This window comes from Mastigoproctus giganteus, chromosome 14 (genome assembly GCF_048544385.1).
Source record: "Mastigoproctus giganteus isolate SK-2022 chromosome 14, ASM4854438v1, whole genome shotgun sequence".
Lineage (NCBI taxonomy): Eukaryota > Metazoa > Arthropoda > Arachnida > Uropygi > Thelyphonidae > Mastigoproctus > Mastigoproctus giganteus.
In genome coordinates, this window is record NC_143588.1 from 35,413,810 (window position 1) to 35,435,716 (window position 21,907).

At 36.4% G+C, this 21,907-nt stretch overlaps 1 protein-coding gene across 4 annotated transcripts in view; it reads left to right on the forward strand.

The window, feature by feature from the left end:
• LOC150075060 (TATA-binding protein-associated factor 172-like) overlaps nt 1–21,907 on the forward strand; it is a 934,682-nt gene that overhangs the window by 750,327 nt on the left and 162,448 nt on the right. For all 4 annotated transcript variants that reach the window (XM_090388242.1, XM_090388245.1, XM_090388243.1 and 1 more), the window contains exon 29: nt 9,200–9,337. In XM_090388242.1, the coding sequence (XP_090244368.1) occupies nt 9,200–9,337 (138 nt within the window). The remainder of the gene's footprint in view (nt 1–9,199; nt 9,338–21,907) is intronic.

Consider the following 21,907-nt stretch of genomic DNA (forward strand, 5'->3'; position numbering starts at 1 on the left):
ATTTTTTTTTTTTTTGGCTGATGCTGCATAAGCTCATACACTTGCTTTCTTGCATCACATGCCACTACTACTACTACAACATCACCACCAAATACGGAGGATGTGGAAAGGTCAGGTAATGACCACTGCATATCCCGGAGCAATATGGCCTTAGTTGCTAATGCTCCTAAAAACCAAATAACAAACAAACAAGCAACACTTGCCTCGCCTGTCCACTTGTGGCAGCCGTGTTTCAGAATGTAGTTAGTTTGCGATTACTGCTTGTGTGTTCCACTTGATTTTTTTAATTTATTTATATAATGAGTAATGAAGACTTTTTCTGTGCCTTTATTTTAGCTCAAGCACTAATTTATTAAAAAAAATCTGTATAATTTGCACACTTTTTGGAGTACACGAGATAACTCGGGATAGCCCAAATGGGTTAATTACCCATATATTTTCTATGAAGAAATTGATAAAAAACACAAAAAACTATACAATGAGTATTTACATGATGTATACTTTTAATCTGTAAAATAAAAAAAGTCGATCTGTTACAAGGCACATTTTCTGGAAAAAAATGTTCTGGGAAGTGGTTAATGTTTATTAATAACAATTACAAAAAAGTACATGCCCATCAGCAAGGTCTGTAAAACACATACTAAATTTTTCACAGATGTGATGCAGTATAGTGGCCATATGAGTGCTTGTGAATCAAAGAACTAATGTCCTCACCAGTTTGTCTCTCTGTGAACATACACCAGTTTGTCTCTCTGTGAACATACACCAGTTTGTCTCTCTGTGAACATACACCACAGTGCCTCTCACAGTGAAAACAACTTTTCATCATGCATGCTACTGTAATATTAATTTAATTTTCAAATGTATATAAAATGATCCACTAACTGTTATTTAAAATAACTTACTTTTATTTGCTTGGAAGTTGAAAAAGTTTGTTTTGATAAAAAAAAAAATATATGCACAAGTAGACCCTCGCTAATCTGGTTACAGTTAATCCGGGTGTCGGATAATCCAGATTGAAATACAAAAAAATTCTGTTCACAGTTGCGTACCATACTTTGACAGATGCGGAATTTAGGAAGGTAGATGAGTCACGTTGTCTTGCATGTTGTTCAGTCTTGTTGTTTACTCTGAGTCGGAGAGGTTATTGCTTATATCGCTTCATTTATATACTTCTTTATACGTATATATGTACATAAGTTAAACATATTTGTTATATTATGGGTTTATATAATTGTTGGCTAAAACACAACACCATTGCTTTAGCCAATAGGTTCTTGTATGTAGACAGTTCCTTGTTTCAGTCATGCCTTTACCACTGTGAGTATTTACATGATGCAAAATCTAATAGTTTCCCTTTATTTTTTACAATGTCGTGTACTAACATTGTAATGAATCATTACAATGTTAGTAATCATTACAATGATTACTAACATTGTAATGATTCATTAAAAATTGGATGCACAGTTTTCAAACTTTTGAATAATTTCAAGATTTTGTTCAATTGAAAACAACCCTTTTGCTTTTACCCATCATTTTCATGATTTCTAAACAAAAAATATATTTACTATAAAAAAAAATTTCAACACTCCTGACATAAGGGAAAAAAAAAATTTGCCTATTTGCGGTGCAACAGAACACAACAATCTGTGCGATGCAGTAAAACAAGCTAAACATTTGTTCTCTTTCCATTGGTTTTTTGAGCAACAGGGGTTGTAGGATAATAGGTACATTCATTTCCCAATCACAACTTATAATGCCACTTCTTATTGCTTATTTATGACTTGCAAAACATCTGTTTATACCCATTCTATTTATTACTTGAATTTTATGATTTCCAGTGAATATATTTTTTTAACTTTGGAATCTTGAAGTGTCCCGTTTAATTTGATCCTGGTAAATCGAGAGTCTGCTGCATAGCAGACTCTCGATTTATCATTCCTTTATCCATTGATAGAAGACTTCTGAATCTTCTATCAACAGATAAATGTATTGTCTTTTTTATAATTTTTAAATAAAGGCTCTACAGTGATTTTTTTTTTTATTTATTTATTTATTTTCATCAACACTACCTATATCATTAAATTTTCTATTTATTTGTGTTCTAAGTTTTTTTGTCTTTTAAGGCTGTCTTTTGCTTCACTAATCCAGGTTAGCAAAGGTTGACTGTGTATATATATATATTATTATTTTTTTTTTCCAAAATAATGTTTTTTTTTTTTTTGTTTTTTTTTCTCAAATGCCTCACAACCCACTCAAAAACCTGGCAGCCTAAATATCATGACCCAAGGGTTAGAAACCCTGATTTAAGGCTTCAAAAGGGATGTCTTTCTCTTCAAACAAAATGATACAGGGTAATATGGTTTTGGGGGCCTCTGGCTTAAAACCGAATTTTAACACTTCTAAGTGATTTTTGATGGTTTCCATGTCTTGTGCTGAAGCAGTTTTTCTTATTACTCCAGTGTTCCTAATTTTCCTCAGTGATTTAACCTTTATATACCTTGTATGGAGTGCTAGGTCAAATATTACGGCCTTGTGCATTAAGCAGTGCCGTTGCCAGTCATTTTGCCCTCTAGGCAAAGCACCTAGGACACACTTGCAACCCCCCAAAAAATTTGCCAACTTCAGTTTTTAAAAACAGATGTCTTGTGGAAAAAATTAAAAGTGCTAAACTTGAAATTGCTAAATTTATTTTAAATTGCAAGAATAAGTAATACAGCAATCTTTGATTATCTTTCTCAAATACAAAGGAAATGTTTTAGCAAACAAATCAGTTTCAATTTCAGGCTCAAAAAAAATTATGCAAAAATTGCACAAACACGCTGTTACTTACTCAATGACAACATGAAGTGATGTAACATATCCAGCATGCACCTCCGTAGCCAGGAGGGAAGGCGCAGCAGTGCGTAGCACACGCTTCTTGATTAGACCGGGGTTCGAGCCCGTCACCACCAAATACGGAGGATGCGGAAAGGTCAGGGAATGACCACCGCATATCCCGGATAATCCTTGGTTGCTAATGCTCTTAAAAACCAAATAACAAACAAACAATATATCCAGCTGTAAACAACACACGTTGCCAACTAAGAAGAGTAAGAGGTTTCTTTCTTAGCCAAAAAATCAATAAATTTTAAAAATAATATAGAACATATAAAAAGGTTAAATAAAAAAAAAAACCAGAGTATAGAAAGTTTTTATCAAACTTTATAATTAATTATAATTCATAGCACCGTTGTGGTATTTATCTTAAAATAAAAAATATAAATTGGCCTAACTGATTTGGTCTCAAATTGAAGATATTTCTTCCTAGGTATGCAGAAACATATGAAAATATAAAAATTCCGAATAGGAAAAAATCCAAATAGTTTTATTTTACAGAACAGGCCAATTTTCTCTACTAGTGCTGCCTACCTTAAAAGAAAGAATAGTTTTATTTTACAGAAATAAGAAAGGATTCAACGGGTACTGGCTTACCTGCTCATGACAAAACAAGGACTACATTTCTTTAGGGCAACTAGAGAAAAACTCTGCTACCAATTGCGAAATATTTTGCAAGAGGTACTGCTAGTTTTATTTTTCTGTATGTATCCAGCAGTGTATTGGCGGTGCTGCATGTAGTGGCTGTGTTAAAATGTGCTCTCAGTTATATTAAAATTTTGTGGTTGAAGCATAAAAAAATTGAAAATACATCTTACCGTACAAAATAAGAGGTACAGAGGATTCATTAGACACATATTTTATATCTGTGGGAAATATTTAGGCTCTAAGATTAAAATAACAGTTTAACGGGTAGCACGTTTGAAGAATACAGAAGATTACAGCAGTTAATGCCATGTGAAAGGACTGTAAATTTGAAATACAGGAACGAATATTTTAAAACGTAAAGAAATATATTCGTTGGGGGTTAAGACTGTGCAAATTAGCATTTAATATGTTTATGGTAAGGAAACGAATTTGTTATGGTTTGGGAGAAAATTATTTTAAAATATATTCAACATAATCAGTTAAAAATATTGGACATTAATTGGACATCGAAGAAGGATAATAGTGTCACCTTATGAATAAATTCATTGACGGTAGATACAATAATTACTGGTCCGAATCTAATGAATAATATACATATATCCATTTATATACATAGATGACCTCTGGAAACCAGGCTAAAACCAGTCGAAATCAGGCCTTCTGCACTAAGTAGGGCTCTGCTGCTGTTGTCACCTTTCCTCTTCAAGAGCATCTCATGGGATGCATGATGACTCTTCCTATGATTAAAGCTGGCCCCTTTCAAAATCAGCCATATGGTAGGCAATGGCATACCACCACATTATCTGATGCCACAGAGACCATAACAAAACCAACTCCAAAAACTGCTGTTAAAGGAAGACCTGCAAGGTGGAAGGATGGGATCAGTGAACTTTTGGGCTTGACATTTTGTGATGCCCATCGTATAGCATATGATTGATGCAGTTGGAGGATTTTGTTGGTGGCCACAACAGTTCCTCGGGGAAATATGTGACTGGAAGAAGAAGATCCAGCAGTAAGTAGTGTATGATATGATTTCCAGGACTGCTGGGAGTCATAGTGGAACAAGTAACTACCTGAGCTATGTTGTAGGAACAGGTGCATATATACTTGCAATGCTAGGAGTTTAGTTAATAAATTTGATGAGCTTGAAGTGCTAGTCAGGACATCAAAGGCAGATATTGTTGGAATATCAGAGACGTGGTATCACACAGATATAAGCAGTGCAGAATTGGAATTTGGGGAGTACAATGTGTATAGAAAGGATAGACAGGACAGGAAGGGAGGAGGGGTTATATTATTAGTTAAGAAACACATAAAATCTAAGGAAGTGCATCCAATTGTCCAACATTTCAGTGTCCACCAACATGTTGGTGGACAATGCAATGTTGAGTCTGTTTAGTGTGACATAAGCAATGGGAAAGGAAAAATGAGTGTGTGTGTGTTATAGGCCTAACGAATCTGATGAATATGATAAGCATTTATGCAGAGAAATAGAATGGGCCAGTAAATCAGAAGGTCTTATAATGGGATATTTTAACTTTCGAAATATTCACTGGAACTTGTGGTTGGTCACTCGCACACTTACAAGACTTTTGTGGATTTATTGGATGACTGTTTTCTACAGCAACATGTTCGAGAGGCAACCAGAGGGAGTAATACTCTTGATCTGATTATCAGCAGTGATTACTATTTACACTGATAGTTCTTTAGTAAATTGCAAGTTCGTAGTATTTGTAGAAAATAACTATACTGGGTATATTCTTAATATACCCAATATAGTTATTTCTTATGGTACCTGTTTCCACAGGAATTTCCCAATTGGATGTTATTATTTCAATTATTTCACCTTTCTTCTTATTTTTTTTTTGACAGGTATGTATACATTTGAAAAAAGGCCTACATATCTAGGATTCGTGCTAGGATTCAAAGAAAATTTTTTGATATTGTGTGTGCAAAGAAAATAGTTTTCTTTAAGTTTTAAATACAGTTTTCTTTATTTATTTGTATTGCGAAACTTTTGCACTACAAAAAGTAGGCAGAGTTCCAGGAAGGAAATTCACCTTTTGTTTCTTGTTAATCTTACTGACCAAACTAACTGAGCCGCTTGGTTACCCTTGTGGCACTGCTCCTGCCTCCCCGTGGTGGGGCTGGTAACCTGGAAAGAAAAGCTATCTTTCCGCGGTTAAAAGGAGCAAAATGATCTCTCCTACAGGACATAGGGATCCTAATATGACTACTCATGAGATACAAGACTCTAACTCATGCAGTTAGAAGACTCTAACTCGTGCAAATGGAATTTGGGGAGTACAATGTGTATAGAAAGGATAGACAGGACAGGAAGGGAGGACAGGTTATGCTGTTAGTTAAGAAACACATGAAATCTAAGGAAGTGCATCCAATTGACGTTGGTGGACAATTCAATGTTGAGTCTGTTTAGTGTGACATAAGCAATGGGAAAGGAAAAATGAGAGTAGGTGTGTGTTATAGGCCTAACGAATCTGATGAGTATGATAAGCATTTATGCAGAGAAATAGAATGGGCCAGTAAATCAGAAGGTCTTATAATGGGATATTTTAACTTTCCAAATATTCACCGGAACTTGTGGTTGGTCACTCGCACACTTACAAGACTTTTGTGGATTTATTGGATGACTGTTTTCTACAGCAACATGTTCGAGGGGCAACCAGAGGGAGTAATACTCTTGATCTGATTATCAGCAGTGATTATTCATGCATTAAGCATTGTAGATAAAGGAACCACTGGGTAACAGTGATCACAATGTACTGATGTGGGAATTACTTAAAGATGTAACTACCATCAAGGCTAAAGGGAAGGGCTTTTGCTTTCGTAAAGGTGACTACAGGGGTCTCAGACAGTTTTTAAATTCTGTACAATGGGACCAAATGATGATGTGACCAATGTTGAATTCGAAATGAGAAGTTTTCAGGGACTTAATTTTGGAGGCTACTAGGCTTTTCATTCCAACTAAGAAATGCTGTACAAGGTTTAGGCCTAAATGGATGTCAGAAGAATTAATGAGGCTCGTGGCAGAGAATAAAAACTGTATGGGATGCATATAAAGTATCAGGTGACACAGAAACCTATGGCAGATATAAACTAGTCTGTAATCAAGTCACAAAAGAGGTTAGGCAGACGAAGACAGATTACAAAAAATCTTTGGCAAAGGACGCAAAAAAAAAAAAAAAACAGCAAGGAATTCTTTACTTATATAAACTCTAGAAGAAAGAGGATGAATCAGATTGGTCCACTTAACATAGATGGGTTGACTATTGATGATCATGCTCACGTAGCTGATAAACTGATTGAGTATTTTGGTTCTACGTTCACACATGAGGATTTGTTGAATGAGGGGAGTGCCAGAAGTTTATCAAACTCCAACAGGGAGTTAAGTGATTTTGTAATAACTGAGAGCAAAGTGAAGGAGAAATTGTTGAAGTTAAACATAAAAAAGGCACCTGGGGTGGACGGGATCTCTCCAGTTCATGGGGACCTGCCCTCAGTCCCCTTCGACTGGAGGTGTGCAAATGTATCACCAATTCACAAAGGGGGTTCAAAAGGTGACACACGTAAATATAGACCTTTTAGTTTAACTTGTGTTCCAGGGAAAATAATGGAATCACTGGTTAAAGAAGCATTGCAGGATCATCTAGACAAGACTGCAGTAATAGTTAAGACACAGCATGGGTTTGTTAGAGGGAAGTCTTGTCTGAACAATTAGATTGGATACTATGATGTGGTTACAAAAGAACTGAATGTCAAAAATAATTTTGATATCATATACTTGGATTTCAGGAAAGCTTTTGATATCAACATGGAAGACTACTACACAAATTGGAGAAGTATGGCATTAAGGGTAAGTTGCTACAATGGATTAAGGGTGGTTGAGTGTGAGATGACAGAGATTGTTAATGAATGGACGCTGCTCTTCGTGGACAAATGTTATTATTGGAGTTCCCCAGGGTTTGGTGTTAGGCCCATTGTTGTTTTGTATATTTATCAATGATATTGATGAAGGTATATCAGGTTTAATGTCGAAGTTTGCAGATGATACAAAGATTGGCAGGGTTGTTAACTACAGTAAAGACAGTGTGCTACTCCAACTGGATCTAGATAAGTTGGGCAAATGGGTTGAGAAGTGGCAACTGAAGTTTAACATTTACAAATGCAAAGTACTGCATATGGGTAGCAATAACCAAAGAGAAATATACCAACTGTGTGGAATTACACTCAGGGAAGTGGAAAGTAGAAAAGACCAGGGGTAATTGGGCAGTCAAATATGAAGTTCGCTGAGCAGTGCAGACGAGCTACCAGAGCAGGTCATGGAGTCTTGTCAATGATATATAGGAATTTTACTAGCAGGGACATGGAGGTGATTATCCCGTTATACAAAGCAATAGTCATGCCACACCTTTATGGCATGACTATTGCCTTCCTAAAATGAGGCCTGCAGACCTGTATACAGGTCTGCAGGCCTCATTTTAGGAAGGATGTAGAGTTGCTAGAACGAGTACAAAGAAGGGCAGCAAGATTGGTGAGTGGAACGAAGGGGTGCTCTTATCAAGAAAGGCTTAAGTTCTGCAAATTGAGTAGGCACCTGCGAGGTGATCTGATTGAGGTGGGTTTAGCAAGCTGAATTCTGATGAGATTTTTCCTCTTGCTCAGATTAAGAAGCTGAGGGGGTACAGTATCAAATTAGGGAAAGACAGTTCTAGAATAGATGTGTGGAAATTTGCCTTTAGCCAATGAGTAGTTGATTGGTGGAACAGACTTCAATCTTTTGTTGTGGAAGTTGATAGCCTAAATAAATTTACGGCTGAGCTGGACAGGCATTTTGAATGAATGGAGGGGAGAAATGGGATGGGGTTTTTTTTTTTTTTTTTTCCCTTTGGCTGCTGATGCTCTTTTGTATCGTATGCCTCTACTAATGCTAATGTTTGGCAGTGTCATTAATTTTATGCATGATACTGTTATTGTTCTAGATTTTAAGATTAAATTCATATGATTACCACTTTGAAAATCTATAGAGGCTGTAGTCATCCTAATAACAAGGTTTGATTTTTGCATGTCATTTTAATAGCATGCTTACTCTTCCTTATTTCAGTTATTTTAATATCTGTCAGGCTTTAAGGTACTTTATGCCAGTATGGCCATTAATATTATTACCATCTGAATGCTATAATTAGCTTAATTACTTATTCATTTATCATATTAGTAAGAATATATTTCATACCTAATAAAGGTATTAAAGGAAACTTTTATCATTTGGCCCACATAACACTGGTAATAAGAAGCACAGAAATCGATAGTAATATGATGATTACTGTTTTATTTGTATATTGATGGGTGTTGACCACACACACACACAGTACACATTGATTGTGTAAACAGGAAATTGGTTTTAGTATATAAAAGTATAATTTTTGTACATATGAATTTCCATATTGCACATTGCTATGTTGATATATTTTAGTACTAAATACTGCTGTCATATTTGAATATTAAACACTGCTGCCTTATATCACTATAACCATTACATTGTGGAGTTAGTTGATACTATTCTGATTTGTAGAAGAAAAAATATTGGTTTAAAGAATGTTTTTACTCATCTAATAATAATATTATATAATTATTGATCTTTTTTTTTTTTTTCAAGGAAGGAATAAACTGGCTAGCTTTTCTAAATAAGTATAAACTCCATGGAATTCTATGTGATGATATGGGTTTAGGGAAAACTCTTCAGTCACTAGCTATTTTGGCTGCTGATCATTATATTAGGGAACAGCTGTATCTTGTGAGTAAATTGTTATGTGTATATTTTTTATGTAATTTAAAACTAGAAATTTTTTTTTCAAGGTTCACTTAGCAGACAATTTACTTGAGAGGTTATGCATGGAATGTAAAACCTACACAAACAATATCGAGCACTTTATATTAAGTGAACTATTGTGAACCCTTTGCATAAATATATAGTGCCAAGTGACAGGTTCAAAGCAATCTCTCTCTCTCTCATGCAATTTTCTGTTGTTTTTCTAAGGTTTTTTCATTTTGACACCTGAAGTCTCCCTTTCAATCAAAAATTATACTATCTCCAAACAAGACAGAGCTGACACTAATAACACTGATGGAGGAGTGGTAGTACTCTTGGATTCAAGAGTACCCCCCAGATGCATCCCAATGCAAATCTCTTTAAAAGCCATCGCCACATGTGTTGTAATTGGTATCACTCTGACACTACTTTCAATTGCCGGGTGGGTAAAGTGCCTGCCTGGCAACCCAAAGGCCGTGGGTTCGAATCCCGCCTCGGCCTTGGATAAAAGTACTGCAAAAAACCTTGGAGGTGCACTATGGCCACAGAAGCCGATACACAATTTAGCATTTCTGAATACTGGCTGAACTATTCCTATGTGTCCATTTCCCTAATTCAACCTTTGCAGTAGACCTTTTCATTTGCTCTCCAATCCTCTTTTCAAGTATAGATTGGATAACTCTTAATGATCCTTAGAGTAGTGACCATTAACTGCAAATATGCAATTTTCAAACATTCTATTCCTTCCCAACAGAAAACCCAATTAGATGAAAATTTGCACAGGGTGACTTGTCAGAATACAGCATGCATATTTCCTTTGATAATCATATCATCCTGTTCCATCAAGAGTATTACTGAGTACATCACAAATCAAATTCTGACAGCTGCAACCCCCTGTCATTAGTAGTAGTAATAGTAGCAGTGGCATGTGATGCAAGAAAGCAAGTGTATGAGCTTATGCAGCATCAGCCAAAAAAAAAAAAAAAAAAAAAAATCACACCATTCCCTCCAAATGCCTGTCCAGTTCCTTCTTAAATTTATTCAAACTATAAACTTCCACAATGACAGATGGAAGTTTGTTCCAGCAATTAACCACCCGCTGGCTAAAGGCAAATTTCCGCACATCTATTCTACATCTCTCTTTTCTTAATTTGAATTTATGTCTCCTTAGATTTGTAATCTGAACAAGCGGAAGGATCCCATCAGAATTCAGCGTGCTCAACCCATTCAAGGCCTTATATACCTCAATCAGATCACCGCGCAGGTGCCTTGTCTCCAGCCACTGCAATTTGCAGAACTTAAGTCTCTCTTAGTAAGAGGATTCCTTCATTCCCCTCACCAATCTTGTTGCCCTTCTCTGTACACGCTGAAGCAAATCTACATCCTTCCTAAAATGAGGCCTCCAGACCTGTACGCAGTACTCAAGGCGTGGCCTGACCATTGCTTTATACAGAGGGATAATCACCTCCTTTTTCCTGCTAGCAAAATTCCTATATATCATTGACAAAACCCCATGACCTGCCCTGGCAGCCTGTCTGCATTGCTCAGATCTTCATATTTGATTGCACAATTACTCCCAGGTCTTTTTCATTTTCTACCACCTTAAGCGTAGTACCACACAGTTGGTACGTTTCTCTGGGGTTACTTCTACCCATATGCAGTACTTTGCATTTGTCAAGGTTAAACTTCAGTTGCCACTTCTTAGCACATCTGCCCAAATTATCTAGATCCTGTTGCAGTAGCACACTGCCATTACTGTCATTAACAACCCTGCCAACCTTTGTATCATCTGCAAACTTCGACATTAAGCCTGATATACCTTCATCAATATCATTGATAAATATACAAAACAACAGTGGACCTAACACCGAACCCTGTGGGACTCCACTAATAACATTAGTCCAAGAAGAGCAGCACCCATTGATTACCACCCTCTGTCTTCTCCCACTTAACCATCCTTTTATCCATTATAGCAACTTACCCTTAATACCATTATGCTCCAATTTGTACAATAGTCTTCCATGCGCAACAGTGTCAAAAGCTTTCCTGAAATCCAAATATATCATATCAAAATTATTTTTTGCATCCAGTTCCTTTGTAACCACATCATAATATCCTATAAAATTTGTCAGACAAGACTTTCCCTTAACAAACCCATGCTGTGTCTGAATTTTTGCTGCAGTCTTGTCTAGATGATCCTGCAATGCATCTTTAACCAGTGACTCCATTATTTTACCCGGAACAGAAGTTAAACTAACTGGTCTGTAATTACTCGTGTCACCCTTCGATTCCCCTTTGTGAATTGGGGATACATTTGCACATCTCCAGTCCATGGGAACCTCCCCTGAGTCCAAGGACGCTCTCATAATTATGGCTAAGGGATTGCTTAGTTGCTTTGCCACCTCCTTTAATATAACTGGATAGATGTCATCCAGGTGCTTTTCTCATGTTTAACTTCAACAATTTCTCCTCCACTTTGCTTTCAATTATTACAAAATCATTAAGTATCCTGCTACAATTTGATAACCTTCTGCCATTTTCAAACCTTAATAATTCCTCATGTGTGAATGTAGTTGCAAAATACTCATTCAGTTTGTTTGCTATCTGAGCAGGATCATCAACAGTCGAACCATCGATGTCAAGTGGACCAATCAGATTCATTCCCTTCCTTTTAGAGTTTATATAAGTAAAGAAATCCTTGCTGTTTTTCTTAGCATCTTTTGCCAAGGATTTCTCGTAATCTGCCTTCGCCTGCCTAACCTCCTTTGTCACCTGATTACAGACTAGCTTATATCTGCCATAGGCTTCTGAGTCGCTTGATAATTTATATGCGTGCCATGCATTTTCTTCTCTATTACGAGTCTCATTAGTTCATTAGATAACCATTTAGGCCTAAACCTTGAACAATATTTCTTAATAGGTATGAAACTTTTAGTAGCTTCCACGATTAATTCCTTGAATGCTTCCCACTTAGAATTTACTGTTGGTAACATCGTCAGTTGATCCCACTGTACAGAATTTAAAAACTGTCGGAGACCACTGTACTCAGCTTTGCCGAAGCGAAAACCCTTTCCTTTACCCCTGATGGTAATTAAATCTTTAAGTAAATCCCACATCAGTACACTGTGATCACTGCCATCTAGTGGTTCCTTTATCTGCAAATTCTTAATACACGAATGATCACTGCTGATAACCAGATGAAGAGTATTACTTTCTCTGGTTGCCTCTCGAACATGCTGCTGCAGAAAACAATCATTCCACAATATCAAGTAAGAAATCATTGAAAAATAAATTACTGGTGGAATAATGATTGCAACAATGCAAAAGAAGAGATAAACAAAGCATGGAATCTGTTCTGCGAATCGGTTCCATGCTTTGTTTTTCTTTTAATTATAAGAGTCCAAGAGTAAAAGCCCGTTATATCAGGCATAAAATGAAAATAGAATCTTGGATTATATTCGCCTCTTCAGTTAATAAAAATACTGATATCAGATTGATCTGTTGAAAAATAAAACATTTATCTAGTAAATGGCCCCCTTTATGCACCACACTACTTAACTGGAATGGACACGAGCTCTCTACTCCTACAGAAATCTCAACTGTACTAGGAACCTTATTCTCTCAGTTGTCTTCTTCAACCACTTATGATAAGTAATTTCAAAAAATTAAAGCTGTAACTGATAAATCCAAATTGAATTTCATTGATGCCTGTGCATTGCCTTATAATCAACCATTTACCATGTTTGATCTGCAGCAATCTCTTACCAACTCAAGGAACAGTTCTGCTGGTCCTGATAGGATATACTATGTAATGCTCCAAAATTTAAATCAAAAATAACTATCTTCACTGCTGATCTTTTCGAATTGCATCTTCTCTGAACATACCTTCCCAAGGTCCTTGCATCATTCCCAAAACCCAGTAAAGACCATTCTGTTCCTCACAACTACAGATGATATCTCTTACCAGCTGTCTCGAGGAAACAATACATCAGCATTTCACTTGGTATCTTGAGTCATGGAACCTGATAAACAACAATCAATTTGGATTCCAAAAAATCGATCGTCATTGGAGCTCATGATTAAAGCCAAAGCAAATATCAGGAATGCATTCATCAGAAATGAACATCTTGTCATGATCGGTTTGTCTTTGAGAAGGCATTTGACACCACACAGGATTTTGGCATCTTAAAGAAGAAAGAAGAAGAAACTGTTAATGTGTTTCTAATTCTGATATCATAAAATGTGTAAAACAAAAAAAAAAATGCTTTATTTTAAATGATAGTTATTCCTTATTAGCTAAGAATATAAAAGAAGAAGCTGTTCTTCTTCAGTTTATTCTAATGAAAGCTAACTTAAATATAGGAAAAGTTCACATTTTGGAAATTCCAAATGAATTTGGTGTTCTTACAGAAAACAGTGAAAAGATGGAATACTTGGAAATAAAATATGATTATTTAGTGAAATTCTTCTCTCAAGCAATATATATGTTACCATGGGCATTGGGCGCCTCCGTAGCCAGGTGGGAAGGAGCAGTAGTGCATATCACATGCTTCTTGATTAGACCAGGGTTTGAGCCCGTCACCACCAAATACGGAGGTTGCGGAAAGGTCAGCGAATGACCACAGCGAATGACCCGGAGCAATATGGCCTTAGTTGCTAATGCTCCTAAAAAAAACCAAAAACCATGGGCATTACAGAGAAGCAAGGTTGGGATGGGTTTCTTTTTCACTAAAGTTGGCATCCAGGAAAATAAAGCTTTTAAGAAAAAGAAGTGGCCATTCACGAGAATATTAAAAAAATAAATAAACATTGAAAGTTTTTAATGTCGACTTTTCTCTTTCAACAAAATGTAGAATTTAGTTGTTCTAAAAAAAAAAAAAAAAAAGTTTAACTGCTCTGAAAATTTGTTTAGCAGGAGGCAACCAATAGGTTAGATTAAAATAAATTAAATGTTTAGATACCAACTTTATCTGAAAATACTGTGTAACACTGAAATTTTCTCCGCATATATTTTGTAGAGAGAATATATATATATACACCTAATTCTGTTTTTACACGATAGATACGTTCCTGAAAAATACGTGTAAAAAAAATTCGTGTAAAAAAAGACATTGTATTTATGGAAGAAAAGAAGATTGGTTCCGGATCTAAAAAAATCAGTAAAAATAATTTAAAAAAAAACACATAAAAATATTCGTTTTAAGCTTATTATTTTATTTAAACAAAATACACATGTAATAATATGAAATTAAAATGTATTAAAATAAATTTGTATGCATATGAAATGAAAAAAAATTCTTCATGAACAAAAAAAATCTGTTTTACACATAAAAAGATTTTATTCATTTTCACTTTCTGATAATAAACGGCGCATATGTTTGCATACGACTGGAATATCACTGCTATCACTAGAAATGTTGTGGACATCGTCTTCTTCCTCTATTAATGAAATTCTTTCTGTGATTTCTTGAACAAAATCAGCACGAGTCTCCTCTGGTGCTGATGTTTCACCGGTTTTACGAACGAATTCAGTTATTAATCGTTGTGTTCGTGTTTTGGTTAGGCCGTTATATAATTCTCTGTAAGAGGCTGTCAACAACTTCAGTTCACGTTGAAACTTCCCAGCGCGTTCCACATTAGGGTCATTTTTGACAAAATGATTATCTAATTTTCTGGCCAGTTTCAGACCTTCTTTTATTAAATCTGCATTTAGAACAGGATCATTTTCTTCATTATCACTACGTTCTGTGGGATAAGGAGTCCCAAGGACAACCTCTAATATTTCATCTTCGCTTAGGGCTTTGTCGGATAACAATTCATCAATATCTTCAAACGATAGATCATCGAATCCTTCTCCACCAATTTTGTATGCCATTGTAATGATGTTGGGAAATTCGGTCGTATTAGGGATGATGGGATCTTTGCTTTTTACACATTGTGGCCAAACCGCTTTCCAACACGCATTTAAAGTTGCTGGTTTTAATTCAGTTAACGCTAATCCAACTTGATTGATACAATCCATAATTGAGAATTTCTTCCACACATCAATGATTGTTAGTGTTTCATCATTCAGTTTGTCCAAAACGTGTTGGAATGTTCGTTTTACGTAGTATGTTTTAATTGTCGCAATTATACCTTGGTTTAGCGGTTGTATCAAAGATGTAGTATTAGGTGGCAGAAATAAAATTTGTGCGTTTGGGTTTTCCAAGACAGGATGGCCGGGTGCATTGTCAAGAATCAGAAGAACTTTAAATTCGAGACCTTTCAAATTCATATAACGTCTGACTTCTGGGACGAAACATTTGTTGAACCATTCTGTAAAAATAGTAGTGGTCACCCAGGCCTTCTTGTTTGCCATCCAGTGAACAGGCAGTTTATTGATATCTACACCTTTCATTGAACGTGGGTTTAGGGCTCGATTTACCAGCAGTGGTTTCAACATACGATCTCCTGAAGCGTTGGAGGAAAATAATAACGTCACGCGATCCTTAGCTACCTTAAAACCACCAGCAGTTTTCTGCGATTTGGCTACATACGTTCTGTTGCATTCGTTTCCAGAAGAAACCAGTTTCATCTGCATTCCACACTTGATCAGGAGTGTATCCTCCATCTTCAATAATTTTTGCAAGTTCCTGCTGGAATACTTTAGCAGCCGATTCATCTGCAGATGCAGTTTCACCTTTAATTTTTATATTATGAAGAGCATTCCTTTTAAGAAACCCTGTCATCTAACCTGTACTCGCAGAAAATTCATACTTTCTGTTTAACTGGGATGAAGTGCTTGGCTCCTTTTCTTTAATCTGTCTGTAAATTCTTAGTGCTGTTTGCTTGATGGCATTTCCATCTACTAGTACTCTTTTTTGTGACTGATCTTCTATCCATATTACCAGAGCCTTTTCCATTTTTTCCTTGACAATATCTCTTGTATATGATGATGAATTAACACTTACTTTTGTTCCAGAACATACGGACTTCCTAATTGCAGCTTCATTTTTCTTAATAGTTCTTACGGTAGCTTCATGTACACCAAAATGCTTTCCTAGAGGCGTAGCCACTTGTCCAGTTGCAAGACTATCTAAAATTTGAATTTTAAGTTCTGGTAATAGGCGAATTATTCGACATTATATAAGGGCTACCGAAAAATATCTCAGTTATAATTAATAAAAAAATGTATGAAAAATTTGTAAACTTACAATTTATTGACTATTGGCAAAATTAATAAATTTATATGTGCACAAATTTCACTAAAGATTCTTTCACTTTGAAATAGAGCTTACTACTACATGTCTTCCGAAGGTACAATGCACGAATACCGTAAATGTGCACCAAATTCAATAAAAACGTTGATGATTCATAGATACCTAGACGTACACATTGGTAAGCAAAAGCACGCGTTTCAAAACGCACACACTAGCTGTTATCCAATCTATTGGTGCGTGTAATATAGAAATGATACTAATATGCCGCAAATAAAAAAAAAATTCTTACAATTTAGGCAAAAAAAAAATTCATAGAAATCGTGTTAAATCAAAATGACTCGTGTAAAAAGAGAATGAAATATTTATTTTGAATTCGTGTTAAATCAAATTCGTGTAAAAAAAGTTCGTGCAAAAACAGAATTAGGTGTATATATATATATTTTTTTTTTTTTTTTTTTCAAACAGTTATTTAATAATTGCTTATCTTTGCCAAAGAAGGCAATTTCTTAATTTTAGAAAAACCTTTTCTTCCATAATAGAGGTTATGCAAATGAGAAACTAAGATAGTCTACATATTGCTTCGTTATTTATGTCTAATTCATTCATTGTTTATTTAACAAAAATAGTTTGCCAGATGTAAGTTATGACATAAATAATTAAACATGTATGATACAGTTTAATAAAATAATGCATTTCATGTTGTTTGTATATTTATCTTGTTTGTAAGATGTACAGTTTAAATGGCAATAGCTATCTCCTCTCTTTTCATTAAAAAATCAGTAAGAGTTAGATATATATATATATATATATATATATATATATCACTGGGTTTGGATTATTTGCAAGTTGAATATATAATTTAACTCCAGGGGCTCACATCTGGTGAGTTTGGGCTTGGCACACCCAGGGTCCTGAGATGGATATCATTCTTCTTCTCTTTCTTGGTGATTCCCTTCTTCTTTTGACTCTCTCTCTCTCTCTCTCTCTCTCTCTCTCTCTCTCACTCACTCGCTCGCAGGGTAACTCCGGATTTTTTTTTTTTTTTTTTTTGCTGATTCAGCATAAGCCCCAGCTTCCTTACACCATATAGCTAATAATAATAATATTAGTTAAGGTGAAAGGAGATGTTTATGTTTCATCACATGTTCCAAGCCTTGGAACAGTGCCAGCTGGATGGTAGTATCCACTGAGAATAAGTAACAGTAGCCTTCTCCATTGGTGAAGCGTTACTTATTTGAGGTAATGCAATACACGGTAACTTGCTATGAAGGTAGTCACAATATGAGATGGGGCGCCTCCCTAGCCAAGTGGGAAGGAGCGGCAGTCCGTAGCACACGCTTCTTGATTAGACCGGGGTTCGAGCCCGTCACCACCAAATATGGAGGATGCGGAAAGGCCAGGGAATGACCACCGCATATTCTCGAAGCAATATGGCCTTAGTTGCTAATGCTCCTAAAAACCAAAAAACAAACAAACAACAATATGAGATACAATTAAATCGATGTCATTCACACTACTACTGTAGTTTGCTATTACGAACAAAGTATTGTCTATTTACACTGATAGTTCTTTAGTAAATTGCAAGTTCGTAGTATTTGTAGAAAATAACTATACTGGGTATATTCTTAATATACCCAATATAGTTATTTCTTATGGTACCGGTTTCCACAGGAATTTCCCAATTGGGAAATTCCTGTGGAAACCGGTATTTTCAATTATTTCACCTTTCTTCTTATTTTTTTTTTGACAGGTATGTATACATTTGAAAAAAGGCCTACATACCTAGGATTCGTGCTAGGATTCAAAGAAAATTTTTTGATATTGTGTGTGCAAAGAAAATAGTTTTCTTTAAGTTTTAAATACAGTTTTCTTTATTTATTTGTATTGCAAAACTTTTGCACTACAAAAAGTAGGCAGAGTTCCAGGAAGGAAATTCACCTTTTGTTTCTTGTTAATCTTACTAACCAAACTAACTGAGCCGCTTGGTTACTTGTGGCACTGCTCCTGCCTCCCCGTGGTGGGGCTGGTAACCTGGAAAGAAAAGCTATCTTTCCGTGGCTAAAAGAAGCAAAATGATCTCTCCTACAGGACATAGGGATCCTAATATGGCTACTCATGAGATAGAAGACTCTAACTCATGCAGTGCTAAACATCAAAAAACTGACAGTGTTCAAAGAAGGCATCCAATACACCTTGTATTACATTCGACTCAAGAACAGTCTCTAGGTAGTCTCTCGCCTTTTAAAATTCAGAAATACCTAGAAAATCTAATAGGATCTCCGAAAACAACTAAGCGTCTGAGATCTGGCGACTTGCTCGTTGAGGTCTCAGGCTAACGACAATCGCAACGGCTCCAAAAACTAACATCCTTTGGAGGATTATCGATTACTTTCTCCCCTCATGCTACACTTAACACCTCCAGGTGTGCGATAGCTGAATGGGATCTCATAAATCTCTCAGAAGAAGAGTTGAAAAATGAATTGCAAGACCAGGGAATTGGGCATGTAAAGCGCATATACACAAAACGAGACAATGTTGTAGTTCCAACTTGGAACATAATACTAACGTTTGATAGCCCCAAACCTCCAGTATCCATCAAAGCAGGCTATCTGAATTGTCAGATAAAATTGTACATTCCTAACCCAACATGCTGTTTTAAATGCCAAAAATTTGGGCATTCCCAAAACATGTGTAGAGGTTTAGACACTTGTGCTAATTGTGGTTCACGCGAGCACAATTACTCTGACTGCAAAAGTAGAGCAGCACAAAAGCTCAAATTGTAATGGTCCACATACTACTTTCCTTTTTCCATAGGGTGCTAATTGCCCCCTATGGAAAAAGGGAAAAAACATTCAACGGGTCAAAGCCGAAAAAAACATCTCGTACCAAGAAGCTATAAAATCTGTATAGGCTCAATTTAACACTCGACCCAGCTTCGCTGAAGTAGTCCAAAAGTCAACTATGGTAATCCATACTGTGCAAAGAACAATAACGACTGGTACTCAAACTGAGGTAACGTTCCCCCCCCCCAGACAGATCAATGTCAGATTGGGCTCGGTCAATTTTGGAAGCTGTGCCCCTTTCTGGTAAACCATATAAATCAAACAAGGCTGTTAACACACCAATCACTGTTCTGCATTCTACCAATAACCCAATGTATTCAAAAAGTGGTGATACTACTAAAACTGATTTGATAGAAATGGAAGGAAACACTGACTGCGAAGAACCCGTTCTCGATCTCTTCCCAGAAGAAGAGATGGAAACAGGAAGACCGCTTTCCGAAAAGAAAATCTGGTCAGTTTTCCAACAGCCAACAGTACCTCTGACAGAAATTGAGGACCACACTTCACCCAAATAATGCCCAGTTTTCTTCAATGGAATTGTAGAGGGTATCGCACCAACCTTGATGACATTCAGGATCTCCTTCTCCAGTATAACCCAGTTACCTTCTGCCTCCAAGGAACTAATTTAACACCTTCTGTTGCAACCTCACTTAAACATCATTTTATCTACAGAAAAGATCGAGTTTCTCATGTAAGCAATTCGGCTCATGGAGGGGTTGCACTTGTAGTCAGCTCCAGTATCCCTTCCCAACCATTAATGTTACAAACAAATCTAGAAGCAGTAGCTGCTCGAATATCCTTTCGTTTTTCTTTTACCATTGTCTCCTTATGTCTTTCCCCTAACCAAGATATTTCTTACCGTGATCTTGAAACTGTTGTATCTCAGCTCCCTCCTGCCTTTTGCATCATGAGAGATTTTAACGCACATAATCCTCTATGGGGTGATAAAGTACACGATAAACAAGGAAAAATACTAGAAAAGCTTTTAGATAAATTTAATCTGACACTACTGAATACTGGTTTACCCACTTATTTTCATCTACCTTCTGGGTCAAGCTCAGCTCATGAGCTTGACCCTTCTCTCTTGATTGATCTCTCCATATGCTCACCAGTTCTTTTTCCACTGTTTGATTGGTCTGTTCATGACAGTCTACTGGGTAGTGACCATTATCCAATAGTCTGTCATATAGAATCACATTCACCATCTTGTCATAATCAAACAGCCAAATGGAACTTTGCCAAAGCTGATTGGGTAAAATATAGGCAACTAGCCATCCTGCAAAAAACATCTGTTTCAAATGTGTCAATAAATAATGCTGTTGATTATATAAAAAATCAAATATTACTGGCCACCGAAGCAGCAATACCAAGAGTGTCCACAAGTCATAGAATAAGATCAAAACCCTCGTGGAACAATGAATGAAATCAAGCCAAACAAGAGAAAAATAAAGCCTGGAATAAATTTCCCAAAATCTCTACTGCTGCTAATCTAATATACTTTAAGAAAGCCAGAGCCAATGCTAGACGCATTCAGCATGCAAGTAAAAGAGAGTCATGGAAACGCTTTGCTTCAACTATTACGTGGTCCACCAAAACACAAACCATCTGGAAAAATATTAGAAAAATGTATAATAATAAATATCCTGCTATGCATCTATCAATACTGAATGTAAATGGGGAATGATGTTACACTACCTTAAGACATAGCTAACACTCTCGGAGAATCCTTTGCTCAAACCTCTGCCATATCCTCATACTCACCAAACTTTCAGAAATTAAAGTCCCTTGCAAAAAGCAGACCCTAAATTTTAACACAGACCACCATAAAACGTACAACTGTCCCTTTGCCATAATTGAACTACGGCTTGCTCTTAACAGCTCAAAACATAGTGCTGCTGGACCTGACGGAATTCACTATGTCATGTTAAAAGAGCTGTGCAAAAAGTCGCTTCATATCTTACTCCAGCTATATAACTGGGTTTTCACAGAAAATACTTTCCCTGATAGCTGGCGACACTCGTATGTCATAGCATTATTAAAACCTGGCAAGGATCCAATCAACCCACGTCACTATCGACCTATTGCCCTCACCAGCTGTATGGGAAAAATAATGGGAAAAAATGGTAAACTCTCGTCTCACCTGGGTGCTGAGCAAATACAACCTTATCAATTCATCGCAGTGTGGATTTCATACAGGTAGATCAACTTTAGACCTCTGATACAAATGGAAAACCAGATTTGCAATGCCTTCTTAAGGAAGGAACATTTGACTACAGTTTATTTAGACGTTGAAAAAGCTTTTTACACAGCTTGGCGATACGGAATTCTCTGTGATCTATATGCATTAGGCTTCAGGGGTGGCGCCTCCGTAGCCAGGTGGGAAGGGGCAGCAGTGCGTAGCACACGCTTCTTGATTAGACCGGGGTTCGAGCCCGTCACCACCAAATACGGAGGATGCGGAAAGGTTAAGGAATGACCACCGCATATCCTGGAGCAATATGGCCTTAGTTGCT